The sequence below is a fragment of the Misgurnus anguillicaudatus genome, chromosome 22 (assembly GCF_027580225.2).
Source record: "Misgurnus anguillicaudatus chromosome 22, ASM2758022v2, whole genome shotgun sequence".
Lineage (NCBI taxonomy): Eukaryota > Metazoa > Chordata > Actinopteri > Cypriniformes > Cobitidae > Misgurnus > Misgurnus anguillicaudatus.
The window spans coordinates 30459884-30476662 of NC_073358.2; the positions used below are offsets into that span (position 1 = coordinate 30459884).

At 36.4% G+C, this 16779-nt stretch overlaps 1 protein-coding gene across 2 annotated transcripts in view; it reads left to right on the forward strand.

Annotated features, from left to right (window-relative positions):
* The window catches only part of fibcd1b (fibrinogen C domain containing 1b), a 110788-nt gene that overhangs the window by 59986 nt on the left and 34023 nt on the right, over nucleotides 1-16779 (forward strand). For both annotated transcript variants that reach the window (XM_055199613.2, XM_055199614.2), the window contains one exon: nucleotides 12019-12115. In XM_055199613.2, coding sequence (XP_055055588.1) covers nucleotides 12019-12115 — 97 coding nt within the window. The remainder of the gene's footprint in view (nucleotides 1-12018; nucleotides 12116-16779) is intronic.

Genomic DNA, 16779 nt, shown 5'->3' on the forward strand with positions numbered 1-16779 from the left:
ACTAGGAATCCGTGTGTATTCAACATGCCGCCATTGTTGTTTACAATGCGTGGAATGGTGCGCTGTAATTTGTTAAGCGGATTTATTGCATTCTGCAGAAAAGGAAGACTGGCATTCATCGGGTTTTGGGAAAAAAGGGAGAAAAGATGACATAATAACATGGCGGATATTTTGAACTTTGTAATACTAACCAGATTTTAGTAACTTTTAGCGTTTATCGCGTTTTGGAACCAAACTCTTAATTTAAAGCCATATAGATATTTATTATGTCTATTTTTAAAAACAAAGTAGTATTCAATATAAAAAATCAAACTACAGCTGTTTATTGGCACGCAACATGCACAACATTTTCCACTCTCTCTCTTACAAAAACACTTACGGAAATGCTATGAGGTCATTATTCAATTATTAAACATTATTAAAAATTAATGGTTAAAGAAAATGTCAAATATTAAATTTTATTTTATTTTATTTTATTTTATTTTATTTTATTCTATTTTATTTTATTTTATTTTATTTTATTTTATTTTATTTTATTTTATTTTATTTTATTTTATTTTATTTTATTTTATTTTATTTTATTTTATAAAACATTCAATTAACTAAAAATAACATAGCAGCAGTGTTCATTTAACAGTTAACAAACAGCAAAGCTGTTTAAAATCAGATGAAATATAACTATTGCAGTGTTTTGCAGTCTTTGGTAATAGCTGATCTACACAGTCATAAACATCATCTGTCACCTCTGTCATCCTTTCATCCACTCATTGCTTAATACAATAAACAAAAAGTTTATGTTCAGATCTTAATCGTTTGCTTGATCTTATAATAGTTTTATATTTAATTAATAAATTATATTTAATAAAGTTAAATAAAAAAAGGGACAAGCCCAGCCCGTTGGGTTGTAATTTAACCTATGCTGGGTTGTTTTAACGCATTTTAGAGTGTATGAATCCATTATATTTTAGTCTACTAGTGCTGAATTGGGTTAGCAGCTCTCGCTTCTATGATTGCTTTTATATGAATGCATCACCTCATTAACAACTCAGCTGTATGTGGACGCCTTGTGAGTAAAAATGCAAATGGCCTTTTTTGCTGCAAATAAAACTCCCATAGTCCATAACTACTGTAGATTCAACTTTTTTCAGTTAAATCATCAAACATTTGTATGACTTGCCATTTACATGCTTGACCCAAGCTACGGCTTGACTTGCAATGCTTGACATAAAGAATTGACTTGACTTGACTGGACTCTCACAAAAATTGACTTGCTTGAGACTTAAGGGTTAAGATTTGAGATTTACTTGTGAGTATGTGACCTCTGCTGCTTTCCACTAACTTTCAAACCTGCTCATATTCCTTTACCTGACTAACTGAGGAGGTTGTGAAATGTTTGGGGTGCTTTTCACGTCATGGGATTTCCTTGGCACAAACGTGCACATTGCAGAATTGTCCTGTAGACCATTGAACATAGTCAGTAACCATGTTTGACTTCATGCAGAGCTGTGCAGAACGACAAGAGCAAAACAAGAGCACACTGCTCCAGTATCCGCATGCTTACCAATCACTCTTGTGGAACTTTTTTGTCATACGCCTGTCGGTCTGCACAGCACCGCATGACGTTGAACTTAACAACATCTAGCTTAACAACGAATCTCGCAAGTTTTGCATCACCTGATTGACTCTTCGGACCGGCCTCTATAGAGACTGGGAAAATACTGGGAAAAACGCTTGTTTTATAGAGTAAATATGGGATTAGTCTGCAACACACCAATACTCACTTTTTTGAGTCAATGTTAGTGTCTAAATCTTCAGATTATACATCAAACACGATTCCGCCTTTCAGACTGATCACATCATACTAATTCCCTATCCAGATTAAGTAAAGAACAGATCCCAGACAGGCGAAGGGTGATCAACTGTGAAAAATAGTTTTCTTCTGAAATAATTAGTGAAAGATAAGCAAGTTGAATGGCAGCTTCTTAAAATGTGAGCGAGCCAACAATGAAATAGCACCATTTCAGATTCAGCTTCATTTCCGCACTGAACCTGCATACGCTCTCATCTGTGCTGCTTCATTCTTACACAGCCATACAAATGTGATAATGTCAGAGAAACATTCAACTGAATCTCTAAAGCCATCTTTCTCTTGCCACGTTCATTTATTCTCTTGTTGTTTCCATCTCTCTTTCTCTCTCTCGCCCCCCAGGTCTTTATTGCACATAAATCATTACTGTTGATGAATATTGTCATCCTGATTTAAACCGGACATCTGTTTTGAATGTCTTTTAGACATGGCCTTGTGATGTAATCAGCCTCACTGTCAATCACAGATTAAACACTGATCTCTTAATCACAATGTGGTGTGGAAAACCGGAAAGCTGGTTTAAGCTAATCGGCTTAGATCTCATTACAGGTCACACCTGTGTGTTTGGGTTTCTGCACAGTAAATGTATAAGTTTAGTGTGTGTGTGCAGTACACTCTTGGAAAAAAGGTACAAAACTGTATCTTTTCTATCGCTGTGGTGGTACCCTAAGTTTTGATTTTCAACCCATTTTGTTTGTTGTATTTAGTATTTACCCATAAACTTACGCGACTGGACTTTATGCTACATTACTACTGCGGTTAGTACATGGTTTGACTTTGTGAATGAATTGAAGGCTTTACTTAGATGTCCTCTTTAGATTTTAAATACATTTTAGGGCTACTATGGATCAGGACTATGGCAGTTCCTGATGTGGCAGCTCCTGTTGTGGTCATTGTAGGATTAAAAATGCATGGAGACCTAACTTTAACCTTTAGTAGCTGCAGCTTTTCTCCACTATTGTGGCAAATGAATGCAGCTGATTTTTAAGACAGGGGTATTGACCGGACTATCTCTCAAATGCTGTTAGACATCAAGGACCAGAGACTGCAGGACATTACAGGACACCACCAACACGCTTTGTGTTCAGTGTGGTATTGTTTGTCTTATAGTAGACTTATAAAAGCAATAGTGATGCCTTCTGTTCCTAGCTGTCACCCTAGGGTTTTTATCACAGGCTTGAACATTCTTAAGTGAAGCTTTGTATAGCAGCATCTCCTAGATGTTGATAGATGCAGGGATGCTGAATTTCTTTAGAAAGCTTTTTGCAGTGCAGTCATAGGGAATCAATAAATCAGAAAACCTTGTGCAGTCTTTCCATCGGCTGTTTGCTCTTGAACTTGCCGTTTCAGATGAACACTTTTGTTTTTATACATGGTCTTTTTCTTGGGATTCACTCTCCTTGCATTTATTGTGACATTACATTTTTTGAAAATAAAGTTACATTTGTTTTGTTTAGAAGGGGTTAGGGTTTAAGGGTTAGGGTTAGGTTTAAGGGTTAAAAAGATAATGTTTTAGAGAGAGATATATTTTTGCTGTGGTCTATAACTCACAAGTGTGGTCTATCAATACAATGTGGAATAAAAAAAAAGTAAAACGACTTCAGTATAATTTTAATTTGAACATAAGTAGCGCATTGTTACTTTTGACCTTGTCAGCTTGGACAAAAGTAACACAGCAGAACAAGATAGATTTTTGTGTTACACTTGTTTTAAGGAAATATACGTTACTATGACCTTGTTCATATGTAATTGCAATTTGTCATTTATCTTTGCAAAAAAAATTAAAATTTTCATTTCAATTTCAGTTTCATCAAATGTTTTAAAAGCAACCGACAGTACAAACTTGAATTGAACTTGAGAATAAAACATTTTTCAACAGTATGAACACTAAATTAAACTAGAATAATATAAATTTTCAACATAATGCAACAGTATTAGCAGCAGGACAAAAGTAACAGGTGTTACTTTCATCCCGACAGAAACTCCTCACCTTTAAACCCGATTTACTTTTATTTTGAAAAACTCTGAGAAGTCAAACTTCAGGATGTGTTACAGCACTAAATAACCTGTAGATTGATCAGTACTGTAACACATAAAACGAGAAACACAATGTGTTATATGAAAAAATATAACTGCTTTAGGAATTTATTTGAATTTACTAGTAATTGAAAACAGCTTTCTGGACCTACACGTGCAAAACGGTGATGAAATAACGTGATATTTGTCAGCTCTGTAAAGGGTTGCGTGCCAAAGATGCTGTCTTACTTTGGAATGCAAATGTAGTCAGGGCTCAGAGAAAATCACTTTGCTACTTTCGTCCCCCGTTACTTTCATCCCTGTTCTCCCCTATTTTTAGTTTTATGCTTAAAATGCTTATAATGCTTAAAAGATTCAGTGAAGACAAGCTTATTCTATGATGTCATTAAATGGGTCCTTTTTAAACCATTAATTCTAACATAAGATAATATAAGTGGTTTGTTTTTTATCAAATAATGGCCATATGCTTTGTGTTATCACACACCGTAATTATGGCAATAGAAATTATCTAGTATGAATATAATAATGAATAAAATATGCTGTTCACTTTATTCCTGATAATTGCTGTTTGATCATTTATTTAATTCTGCATTCATTTATTCTGTTTTGTCTGTGACCTTAAGCAAGAAAGGCCAACAGTATTACTTCATGTATCATTAAGCTTTTCAGATTTCAACATAGCCACTATTGACTTGATTTTACTTGATCTAGATTCCCCAAACAGTAAAGCACTTGCCAGGTCTCAGTATTTATGTACATTTACATTTATGCCTTTGGCAGGTACTGGAGTAAAGTCTCACTAAATTTAGAAATGCCTGTCTTAGTTCAGCCAAATATGAAAATTACCCAATAAATTACTCACTCTTAAGCCATCCTCAATGTATATATTATCTTTTTTCAATAAATCAGAGTTATATTAGAAATTTGGGACAACGCAAATATAGTTAGTAAAATAACACTGATTGATTGTGTTGTTTTTAACACATCTGTTTTTAGAGGGTATGCAACGTCCAACGTCATGCGTTGGAAATGCACTCTCCGGTGAACGAGCGTTGGTCATTTCTAAGCTAGTTCTTTTAGTTTGTAAAGTTTTAAATATTTATATTTTGATATATTGATATTTTTCAGATGCACCATTTACCAACATTATAAAGCTTGGAACAGCCAGGACAGTTTCTAATATAACTTTGATTGTGTTAGTCTAAAAAAAGACAATCATACACTGTACATCGAGGATGGCTTGAGAGTAAATCATGGAGTAATTTTTATTCTTTCATCTCAAATCAATTTTACTACAATTGCTACTAATAATTTAATAACAGATCAAGTACAAATATATACAGTATATATATATACTGTATATATATATATATATGAATGAAATAAACTCAAAACTTTAATAATGCATAATAAGTAATAATACCTTAATATTTGATTCATATTGACTGAGGATTTTAAAAGAAACAATGCCAGTGACACATTAAATGTCACACACTTCAAAAATTGCCCTGTCTGAAGCAAACACAACAGAGCTTTTCTGAAATGACAAATCATTTTTCACCTCCTCCTACCATATGCTAGAATAGGATCAATTTCCTAAAGGTTCTGTACTACAGAGATGGCAAACGCCATAGCCGTGCCCTCAGCTGCTGTAATCCTCTGGTGGGGAGTTTAATTAAAAGAGAATCTTTAATTAGTTGAGTCTGCAGCGACTGACATTTTGGGTGCAGTTTGTCATTTGTAGTGAAATGGCAGGGCCATGACATAAAGACCACAGGGCGAGATTCACAGATCACTGCACTGTAAGAGTTTGGGATCAATTACTGTAAACACCAGGGTGCGAACAGGTTAATATTGTATGAGGTGACACGATTTGAAGTCTTTTGATTATGTGAATGAGTGATGCATCAGATGGTTCAAAGAGATTTTTGGTTTTTTAAAGAATAGAGAAAGTACAGAGTCTACAGTATACGGTTAGTTTGAGGAAACTTTAACAATCAAAACCCATGCGTTAACACAATGGTGAAGCTCACCCTTTTCGTGTATCTGTGCATGTAAAAAACTTTGGGGAAAGCTTTAAGAATGGAAAATGAGCTCTAAAATGTGAAGCTTTGTTGGATGAGTTAACATTATGTTCACTAAAAAAGTGAAATTAGAGCACTCGAAAGTAGCCAGTGACATTTAGTTTACCACAGCCTACAATCTGATTAGATGCTGAAGTGCAGAATGATGTAATAAAAAATTTATGTAATTTTTAAAAGGCTTATATCTTATAAATGCGACTTTTCTTTGTATTCGATTTTTTTACAATCACACTATGGAGTACCACAGTATAAACTTTAGTTTAGAGCTCAATGTTTACCACTGGAGGCACTGCATAGCAATTCTATTATAAGATAAAGTCCTTAAAGGGATAGTTCACTCAAAAATGAAACTTCTGTCATCATTTACTAACTCTCATGTTGGTACAAACCTGTATACATTTATTTGTTCTGATGAACACAAAGGAAGATATTTTGAGGAATGTTTGTAACCCAACCAATCAGAAGCCCCGTTGACTTCCATAGTAGGAAAAAAGAATACTGTGGAATTCAATGGTGCTTTTGAATTTGGGGGAATGATCTCTTTAACATATTAACAGTAACAGAATACTGAAAGCTATGTGTTGGCCCCTCTCCAGATTTCTTGTTTTTGCATATTTGTCACACATTAATGTTTCAAACAAATTGAAATATTAGTCAAAGATAACACAAGTGGGTGATTCTCGCGAAATTAGACTTATGATAAAAAAAAGTAAATGCAAAGTAAGAGTATCAAAATAAGAAGCATACAGTTACAAACATCTCTTTATGTAGTATTTTGCACATGATTTCAAATAACATCATACAAACCAATTTTGTTGTTTTTTCCACATGTAAGGGGAAATTTTCATTACCGCAAAATGTCCATGACTGGATTTGGGTTCTTTGACATGGAAATATTTATAATTAAAAAATCTAAATAATTAAAAGCTTCAGTGGATGTTATACTATAAACATTTACAGTAAAGAAACATGTGGTATTTGGTGATCATTGGTAAATGGAGAGACAATAATAAGGAATATAAATGTGTCCAAGACCAATTTTCTCATCCTCCGCAACAATTTTCAATCATTGTTTAAGCCCTCAAGGAACTAACATTTAAAAAAAAAAAAAACATAGTTGGAAGGGACATAATTGACTGTGACACTCAAGATGGCTATGAGGTAAGCAGGTCTTATATTTTCTCTCCAGATAAAAGTTGAAATTTTGTTTGTCATAGTACCTAGACACCTTTTTATTTCTCATTACCAAAACATGAGTTTGTAAATCCATATATTTAATGTAATATCATGTTGCGATAATGATAATTTTATAATGATAATCTAAACATTTTTGATAATTCTATAGGAAATATGTTTTAAATCCTCTAAAAATAATTTTTATAGTAAGTTCAGACCTTAATCTTTTATTTGCAAAGAAAAAATGGCTTCAAGGGCTTTTTAAAAAATCTGATAGTGACACCTCCTAAGTCTGGATTTCGTGATAATCACCCAAGTGAACACAACATGCCGTTTTTAAATGAAGGTTTTTATAATTAAGGGAAAACAAAATCCTGAACTACATGGTCCTATGTGAAAAAGAGTTTGACCCCTAAACCTAATAATTGGTTGGGCCACCATTAGCAGCAACAACTGCAGTTAAGCGTTTGCGATAACATGCAATGTTGGCCCACTCATCTTTGCAGAATTGTTGTAATTCAGACACATTGGAGGGTTTTTCGAGCATGAACCGCCTTTGTAAAGTCATACCACAGCATCTGAGTAGGACTCAGTGTCTTTATGTTGTTTTTCTTCAGCCATTCAGATGTGGACTTGCTGGTGTGTTTTGGATCATTGTCCTGCTGCAGAACCCAAGTGCGCTTCAGCTTGAGGTCACAAACAGATGGCCGGACATTATCCTTCAGGATTTTTTGTTAAAAGCAAAATGTATGGTTCCATTTATCACAGCAAGTCTTCCAGGTCCTGAAACTGCAAAACAACCCCGACCATCACACGACCACCACCATATTTTACTGTTGGTATGATTTTTTTTCTGAAATGCGGTGTTTCTATTACACCAGACATAATGGGACACAAACCTTCCAAAAAGTTCAACTTTTGTCTCACAGTCCATGAGAGTATTTTTCCAAAAGTCTCATTTTCCTGGCAAAACTGAGATGATCCTTTATGTTTTTTGAGTTTTTTTGCTCAGCAGTGGTTTGTGTCTTGAAACTCTGCCATGCAGACAATTTTTGCCCAGTGTCTTTCTTATGGTGGAGTCATAAACACTGACCTTAACTGAGGCAAGTGAGGCCTGCAGTTCTTTGGATGCTGTTGTGGGGTCATTTGTGACCTCTTGGATGAGTCGTCGCTGCACTCTAGGGTAATTTTGGTCAGCCCGACACTCCGGGGACGGATCTCCACGGTTCCATGTTTTCGCCATTTGTGGATAATGTCTTACACTGTGGATTCGCTGGAGTCCCAAAGTTAAATAAACTATTCCAGACTGATAGATCTCAATTACTTTCTTTCTTATTTGTTTCTGAATAGCTTTGGATCTCGACATGATGGCTAGCTTTTGAGGATCTTTTGGCTTACTTCACTTTGTCAGGCAGGTCCTAAGTGATTTATTGATTGCGAACAGTTGTGGCAGTAATTAGGCCTGGATTAACCACAGTTAAGTTATGTTTTAACAGGGGGACAAACACTTTTTCACGCAGGGCCATGTAGTTTTGGATTTTGTTTCTCTTAATAATAAAAACCTTCATGTAAAAACAGCATTTGTGTTATCTTTGACTAATGCATAAATTTGTTCGATGATCTGAAGCATAAAAGTGTGACATATATGCAATAACATAAGAAATCTGGAGGCGGGCCAACACCTTTTCACACCACTGTATATGTGTGGTGCAGTGATACAAATTGTACAGTAGCTTGGTAAAAAGGTCATAGCTGTGCTTTAATGTGAATAAACCATATTTATTGACCAATCATCACCAAGGATCTGAACTATCTGTTTTATAAACCGTCATACCACCTAGCCAGGCTAAATAGTATTACCATAAATTTCTAAGCCTTGTCACGGCAAGGGGAGGGCTGTAGAAAGATTGCTCTAATCCTGAAATCTGTAAGGTGACTGGAACAGAGGGAAAGAGATGGCCAATTTCTGTTTTCACCTTTATACTCTCTGTCTCTCTTCACTGTCTCCGCTGACAGCATGGTTAGACAGTGATGGTCAAAGCCCCTTTGACCTTTTCTGCTTTCCTGCATCGAATCAGTGGAAAAAAGCAAGATATCACCGAGCTATGATTGTATGTGTGTGCGTGCATGTGTAATTTCAACTTTGACAGCAATTTCTGCCTCAGTTCTGTGTAGGCAGGGTTGATCTCCCAGGAGCCTCCAGGGCAGCCACGGGGTAAATGTGATGGAGGAGCGAGCAGAAACTTAAAGATGATTGACAGCTGTCATCCCGTACCGACTAAACCTTGCTCCTTTCAATAAAAAAATACCAAATCCATAGCTTTACATCTAATCTGGACTGGATATTCAACAGAACAATAACATAAACTGATGTTTTTGCTACACCCATAAGACATGAAAATTGCTATGATGGATCCCACCGAATGTGCTTAAAATAAAAGTCTAGTTTTTACACTGTCTTTAATCCATCAACCAAATAAGAACAATTATCAGTTTAAAAAAATAATGCCATTTACCCAGCAGGATTACAGATAATGCAAAAGGACAAGTTGAGACCCCTGAGAGTTGTTTATCTGACGATAATGCACTAAGTGCCTTTCAACGCCACAGAAAACACATATAAACTCTCACCCACACACAAACACATTTAGCATCTCATGTTTTAGAAGTCTCAGTCATTTTGACAGGCTAATTATATTGGGCTCATCTGATCTGTCTAATTCTTTGAGTCTAGATTTATACCTCACAGACCTTAGGATGTCTCATCCATAAACTATTTTCACAATTGATGCTTTGAGTCTAAATTTGAATGAACTTCAGTTCTATTCAGATTTGAAATAAATCTTATAACTGGTTCCTCCTGATTAATTATAAAAAAGCTTTTGATATCACTTAACATTGTTTTGCCTTGTTTTTCTATCAATGAAATATTTAATAATTCAATTACTATATGAAACCATGGCGGCTAGTGACTCCTCATCCGAGGGGCGCCAATTTAAAATATGTGTTTGTTGCGTCATGTGAATCATGTGCATCACGTGTCTTGTCAAAATAAGTGCCTGCTGCACATGCGTCAAAACCGTTTATGATTAAAGAGACGCTCACGTTCACAAAATACACGCAAGACACTCCCTTAAACGAATAGTCAATTTTCTTTAAAGAAAAATCCAGATAATTTACTCACCACCATGTCATCCAAAATGTTGATGTCTTTCTTTGTTCAGTTGAGAAGAAAGTATGTTTTTTCAGGAAAACATTGCAGGATTTTTCTCATTTTAATGGACTTTAATGGACACCAACACTTAACACTTAACTCAATACGTAACAGTTTTTTTCAACGGAGTTTCAAAGGACTATAAACGATCCCAAACGAGGCATAAGGGTCTTATCTAGAGAAACGATTGTCATTTTTGACAAGAAAAAAAAAATGCACTTTTAAACTACAACTTTTCGTCTAGGTCCGGCCCAGCACGACCTCACGTAAATGCGTAGTGACATAGGGAGGTCACGTGTTATATATATAAAACGCACATTTGCGGAACATTTTAAACAATAAACTGACACAAAGACATCATTCCACATACAACAATGTTGGAACGGTCCTCTTTCAACACACTTGTAAACACTGGGGCGGAGTTTCGCGTTCGTCCTCTGTGACCTCTTGACGTCATGACGTATTGCGTGAGGTCACGCTTTTAGGACCGGACCTAGACGAGAAATTGTGGTTTAAAAGTGTATATTTGTTATTTTTATTGTCAAAAATGACAATCGTTTCGCTAGATAAGACCCTTATGCCTCGTTTGGGATCGTTTATAGTCCTTTGAAACTCCGTTGAAAAAAACTGTTTAGTGTTAAGTGTTGGTGTCCATTAAAATGAGAAAAATCCTGCAATGTTTTCCTCAAAAAACATAATTTCTTCTCGACTGAACAAAGAAAGACATCAACATTTTGGATGACATGGTGGTGAGTAAATTATCTGGATTTTTCTTTTAAGAAAATGGACTATTCTTTTAACAGTAAACTCTGATTATGTATGAGATTATGCGAGTATCTGGCAAACATGAGCGTCTCTTTTATCATAAACCCTTTAGCAGGCACTTATTTTGACAAGACACGTGGTGCACATAGAATCACTCGATGTGCAGAACACATATTTTACATTACGAACGACACACATGACGGGCTACATATATGTTACGAACTTCGCATTGAGCGCCCTCGAAAAAGAAGTCACCGGCCGCCACTGTATAAAACATTTATGTAAACCACTATTTCAAGGCGGTTTGCTGAACCGGGCTTAAGCCTAGTCCCAGACTAAAATACACATTTAGCTGTCTTACCTTACAACAGCTTGCACTGACCTATCTTTAAATATTTCAGTGCCATTGATTTGTCTCAAGATGCACAGCAGTAATGTGTTTTGAAAGGAATGTTTGTAAAAACAACTTAAAAAGGCCTAGTCCTGGCCTAATGTAAACCCTGTCCGGGAAACCACCATATCACACACACATACCTAAAAATAAATTCTCATCCAGTGTATTTAAAAGTGGAGCTGACATCATGAAGTAGATTTGCTTTTATTCAAAAGTGCATTGCTTGAGACATCTCTTCTGAAACTGTAGAGAAGACGTGAGTGTTTATTTCTCAGGAGAAAAGAAATGAAAAGCAGGAGACTTAAGCAGAAGTTACTGTTTACTTTTCTGAATGCTAATGTCCCCTATGAGAAATAAAAAGAGATCATTAAAGAGATCTCATTTGTTACTTCGGGCAGAACCTATATTAAAGCTTGTATTCTCCTTTCTTTATTTTTTTTTTGGTTATATATCATTAAATCTGATTGTTTTGATGTCTCAGGTGATCCAGCGTAGAGAAGATGGATCTGTAAACTTCTTCAGGGAGTGGGACTCATACAGGGAAGGATTTGGAAAAATCACTGGAGAGCACTGGCTTGGTAAGTCGACTTTCAGATGTGATTTTGTGTGTGTTGCAGAGCCTACGAGCATAAACTGTGATTTTTAAGATTATCTATGTAAAAACCTGCCAGCACCTCAACACCTGCTCACTCTTTCAACCACACACAGGCAGAAAATTGCACCCTTTACTAAGTGTTTTCCTACACATCTGTTAGCTGCAGTTTAAGTAGGGATGCAGACTGGCCTAGTTATCATAAAAACCCAGCTCGGGTTTGACAATACAGCATATTGAGTAAGAAGATCATATGAATACAGGGCACAGTAAGCCTGCAGTGAAACAGGCTGATTATAGAAAGTATGGATGGACAACATCTTTTAAAACCTTATCCTTAACCTTGCGTAATCAACCTAGGTCATTCCCTGTAGTGAGCGATCACACCGATGTGATGTGATGACCACCAGATTAAGACTGGCTTTCGGTCCGCACAGAGAGAGACACGCTGGATAAGCAGCTCTCAATCATTCATAAATAACTACTAAATAACTAACAAGCAGTGTTTTCAGCCTCATTATGTGTTTATTTTGTAACTTACACCAATGGTTCATTAACGCAGAGTAATGTCAACATATCAAGGAAGTGCGGTCATCTGATGTGCGTGACCATGTTAAAACCACGGTAAAAACAGTAAAGCCTTTCAAAGCAACTGCAAGTGAACAATAAATACAAAAATATAAAAAAATCAACTAAGAATAAACTTTAAAAATTAAAATATGCAGATTTTGCTGGTTTAATTGAATGGATTGGTATACATTCTGATATTATATATGATAACAATAAAAACACATACAGTACAGCACATACAAGACATAAACTGCTTGTTAATTAATGTTTATAAGCGTTCTTCGTGTGTTTGCGGGTATTTTTGTTATATTTAACACTTCATGCATATTTTGCATATAACGAAAAAAAACGGAATAAATGTAATTAGTTAACATGTTTTTATATATATGTAAACCCTCAAATGGTCCAGTTCATATATTTTTTTCTGCATTTGTGGCTGATTTTATTTGCCTAATTCTATACAAATGCTCTCTGTGGCAGTCATACCCGTGTGTGTGTGTGTGTGTATGTGTGTGTGTGTGTGTGTGTGTGTGTGTGTGTGTGTGTGTGTGTGTGTGTGTGTGTGTGTGTGTGTGTGTGTGTGTGTGTGTGTTTGTGTGCGTGTGCGCATGTGCGTGCGTGCGTGTGTGTGTGTAAGCATGTTTTTTTTTTCAATGCATTTGTGCACAAGTACCAGGCCTTCATTTCTGTGTGGAAATTTTCCGATTTTCAGGTCATACTGACCCCAAAAACCAGATTATTTTTTACATACCTCCAGAACAACTGAATAAAGCCCAGTTTTTATGTATGTATAAATAGATTATTTCAGAAAAGTCACAAAAGTGTTTATCTCTGAGATAGGGCTGTCACGGTTATAATGGTGATTAATTGACTGTTTTAGGGCTTTGACGGTTATGACAATTATTTTTCTATTTTATTGCTTTGACATTTAATTTTTATAAAAAATTTTCTTTGTTTATGAAATAATTTCACAGATTGTTGTGATTATTTAAATTAAATATTTTGAAAGGTTTACCTGGCAGTAAATGTTAATACTTATAACACATATTTAAAAGTTATCTGATACTGTCTCGTTTATACAGGCGCTGCAGCTCCCCCTTATGTTTATAGAGATATGTGCAATCATTGCGGTGATCTGAAATCATCAAGATGAGGTCAAACAATCACGATGAGACGTTTATTTAATCATTGTGACAGCCCTACTCTAAGATGAAGGGAACCACTTTTATTAACTAATGAAATGTCGATTGGGGTCACATAGACCCCAAGGACCAATTGAGGGTTAATAACTTATGTGTTGAATGAATGACAAAGAAACTGCTGCTGACTATCCAGGAGTAATGGGGCGTACACACCAAAGGCAAATTCAACGTTTTGCGCGAGTAGAATACTCACAAATTCAATTCAAAAATGCGAATAGACACAAAGTCGCGCGGGGGGTGGCGGTGCACATGCGTCTTCATGCACATTGAAAATATTTAACTCGAGCGCAAGATTTGAATGACACAATCCTAATCCTGTGAGTAATCTATAACGAGAAATGCAATGTTTTGCGTATGTACATAACAAAAGAGTCACATTCATTGTTCATTGTAAAAATGGCTTATAACACTCTGCTGCTAAACCTGATCTCAGACAGTCATGTTTTGAGTTTTACACAGTTAATTATGCTTAGCACTGTTTGGAGAGGACATTACCGTTGGAATGGGATGAATAAACATTTTTGATAGCGGTGGGGAATGATGGCTGGAGGTTCTAACCTGAATTGATAAAGACTGAGATTGAACATAACACGGTATTATCACCTGATCAAAGTATGAACAGCAGCACTCATTCTCTCTACTTTTCCTCCTCTTCATGTAGCAAGCGGGATTCAAATCAGCAAGAAAGCCCAAATTGCTGTGTTTACCATTTTAGCGAGCCAAAATGGCTTTTGACAGCCAAAGCGCTATAATCAAGCTCTTAACCTGCAGAGAGGTTTAAACCAGAATCATTATTGTGTGTGAGTGTTTTTGTTTCTCTGTGTGCATAATGAGATGAGCAGTGGCAACTGGCGTGTTGGTCTCTATTGAGATACAGAGAATGAGAGAGAGAAAGAAAAAATACAGAATTTAAACAACTAAAACACACCATGCGAGGTCACAAATCAGTGAATCGTGTGCAGATGACAGATGGATGTGCATTAGTGACCCATGAGAACGTAGATGAAGATACAATCTGCAGTTATTTCATCTCATCTCCCTGGTGTGGCCAAGTAAGGCTTTTGCTCCCTAAGGGCATCCTTATGAATAGAAATAAATTCCCTGTGTCTTTTCTATGTTAAATAGATTTAAATCAAAGAGACGAACAGTTTGGTTTAGTCAAGTGTGAACTCTCCAACCCCGTTTCTCCTTCAGCAGACACATACTGTATCTTGTATTCACTGTGTGCGACGTGTTGCAGATGGATGGCGGTCATTGCAATTTCTATAGAGTTTACTGTTCTGTTCGGTCCCCACAGGCTGAGAAAGGCACAGGAGTAGCATGCAATATTCTCAGCATGAATCGCCTCTTTCCATCTCACACACGGAGACATTGTTTACCCCTGAGATTTAGATAAACCTTACATCATGTTCCTTTAAACCAGTCAAATTTTCAAATTCCCATATGACTTTACTTCCTTACTCTTAACCCGTGTCATCAAACATTTACTCATGAGAATTTTAGTGATGGCAAAAGCTGCCCTTTTTTGATGAATCACCTCTGGTTTTGTGATACAGAACAGTCGACTTTTGGAAAACAGAGCTTACCCTGTTACAGTTTCAGCCTGCAATCTGTGCCAAAGTAAAAAACGGCTTGCACTGAAAAGTACAGGTCTGCCAATATTTCAGTATCTGACTTTTATTCATTTATTGATTTTTTTCACATTTATAGCAGCAAGGACTCTTTTAAGATTGAGTTAAATGCGAATTGGGCATTGCTTTGCAGTTTCTCGGTTGGAATGACTTTATGAGGAATTATGAAAGAACCCAGGAAATCGCCTGGCGAGCACAGCGTTCCTTTCTGTGTTAAAGTATTTCCTGTTGAAAAGGAAGCTGAGGTATTTTTAAGGGCCCAATAACTATGATTTGATACTTTCTATAAAGTGCTGCAGGGATGACATGTTTGTAGGCCAATCCGGAAGTTAGCGGGACACTGGTTCCCCTCGCCAAAAAGCCCATTAATTTTTCCAATAGACTTTTGGATTATTGCATACTGTATATTAAACTATGTGTTTAATAAAGGTTTATAACACATTTTGTCCAACAAGCAGTGCTTCAAGTGGGCTGGAACGCGCCGGTACTCAGTACCACCACTTCCAAAAATAGCTCTTGAGCGTACCACCACCTCTCTGTGCGCCCAGAACGTGCTTTTAGCATACTGGAACGCTCATTTGCACATCTGTTTAGAAATCCTTTGGCTGCGCTGTGGCTTTTCAGAGCGCCCTTAATGTACGCTTCCTAATTCGTCCCACCAAGAGACTACATTACCCATACACCCTTGCATTTACAAGTTAAAAGCGCATGCGTCGGTCAGTCAGTGTCAATGTGCTCTGAAGAGAGGTGTGTGGTTGTGTGTGAAACGCGCAAGCATAGCTGCTCTGTTAAAATGAAAATACAATGAACACTTAATATGCCCTCCTTGTTTTAGACTTGAGTAGTAAAAGAACAAGGTCAGAATTAGAGGACTCGCTGGCTGACATCCCACCAAGCCAGAATGATAGCTGCAGGTCAGACGCAAGCCTTGTAGGTACGTGATAATCTCCGTTGTCGTGGCTGTCAGTTTGGTTCCCCTCGACGCAACTTTGGATTTCCTCAGGCGATGTGCAGAAAACATTCCTGAAATTGTAATATACATTTAGTTTAATTGCTAAACTACAAGTGAACGAAATTTCAATAAATTTGAACGACGTGCACAGTAGTTTTACCACCCCCAAAATAGAAAACAATAGGACAAAATAAATGACTTTCGAGTTTCAGATGGCCAGTATTTTGTTATTCTTGAACCCATAGACATGGTCTTGGTGTCATTTTAAAGTTTTTTTTCAAGCTCTTTCTATCTG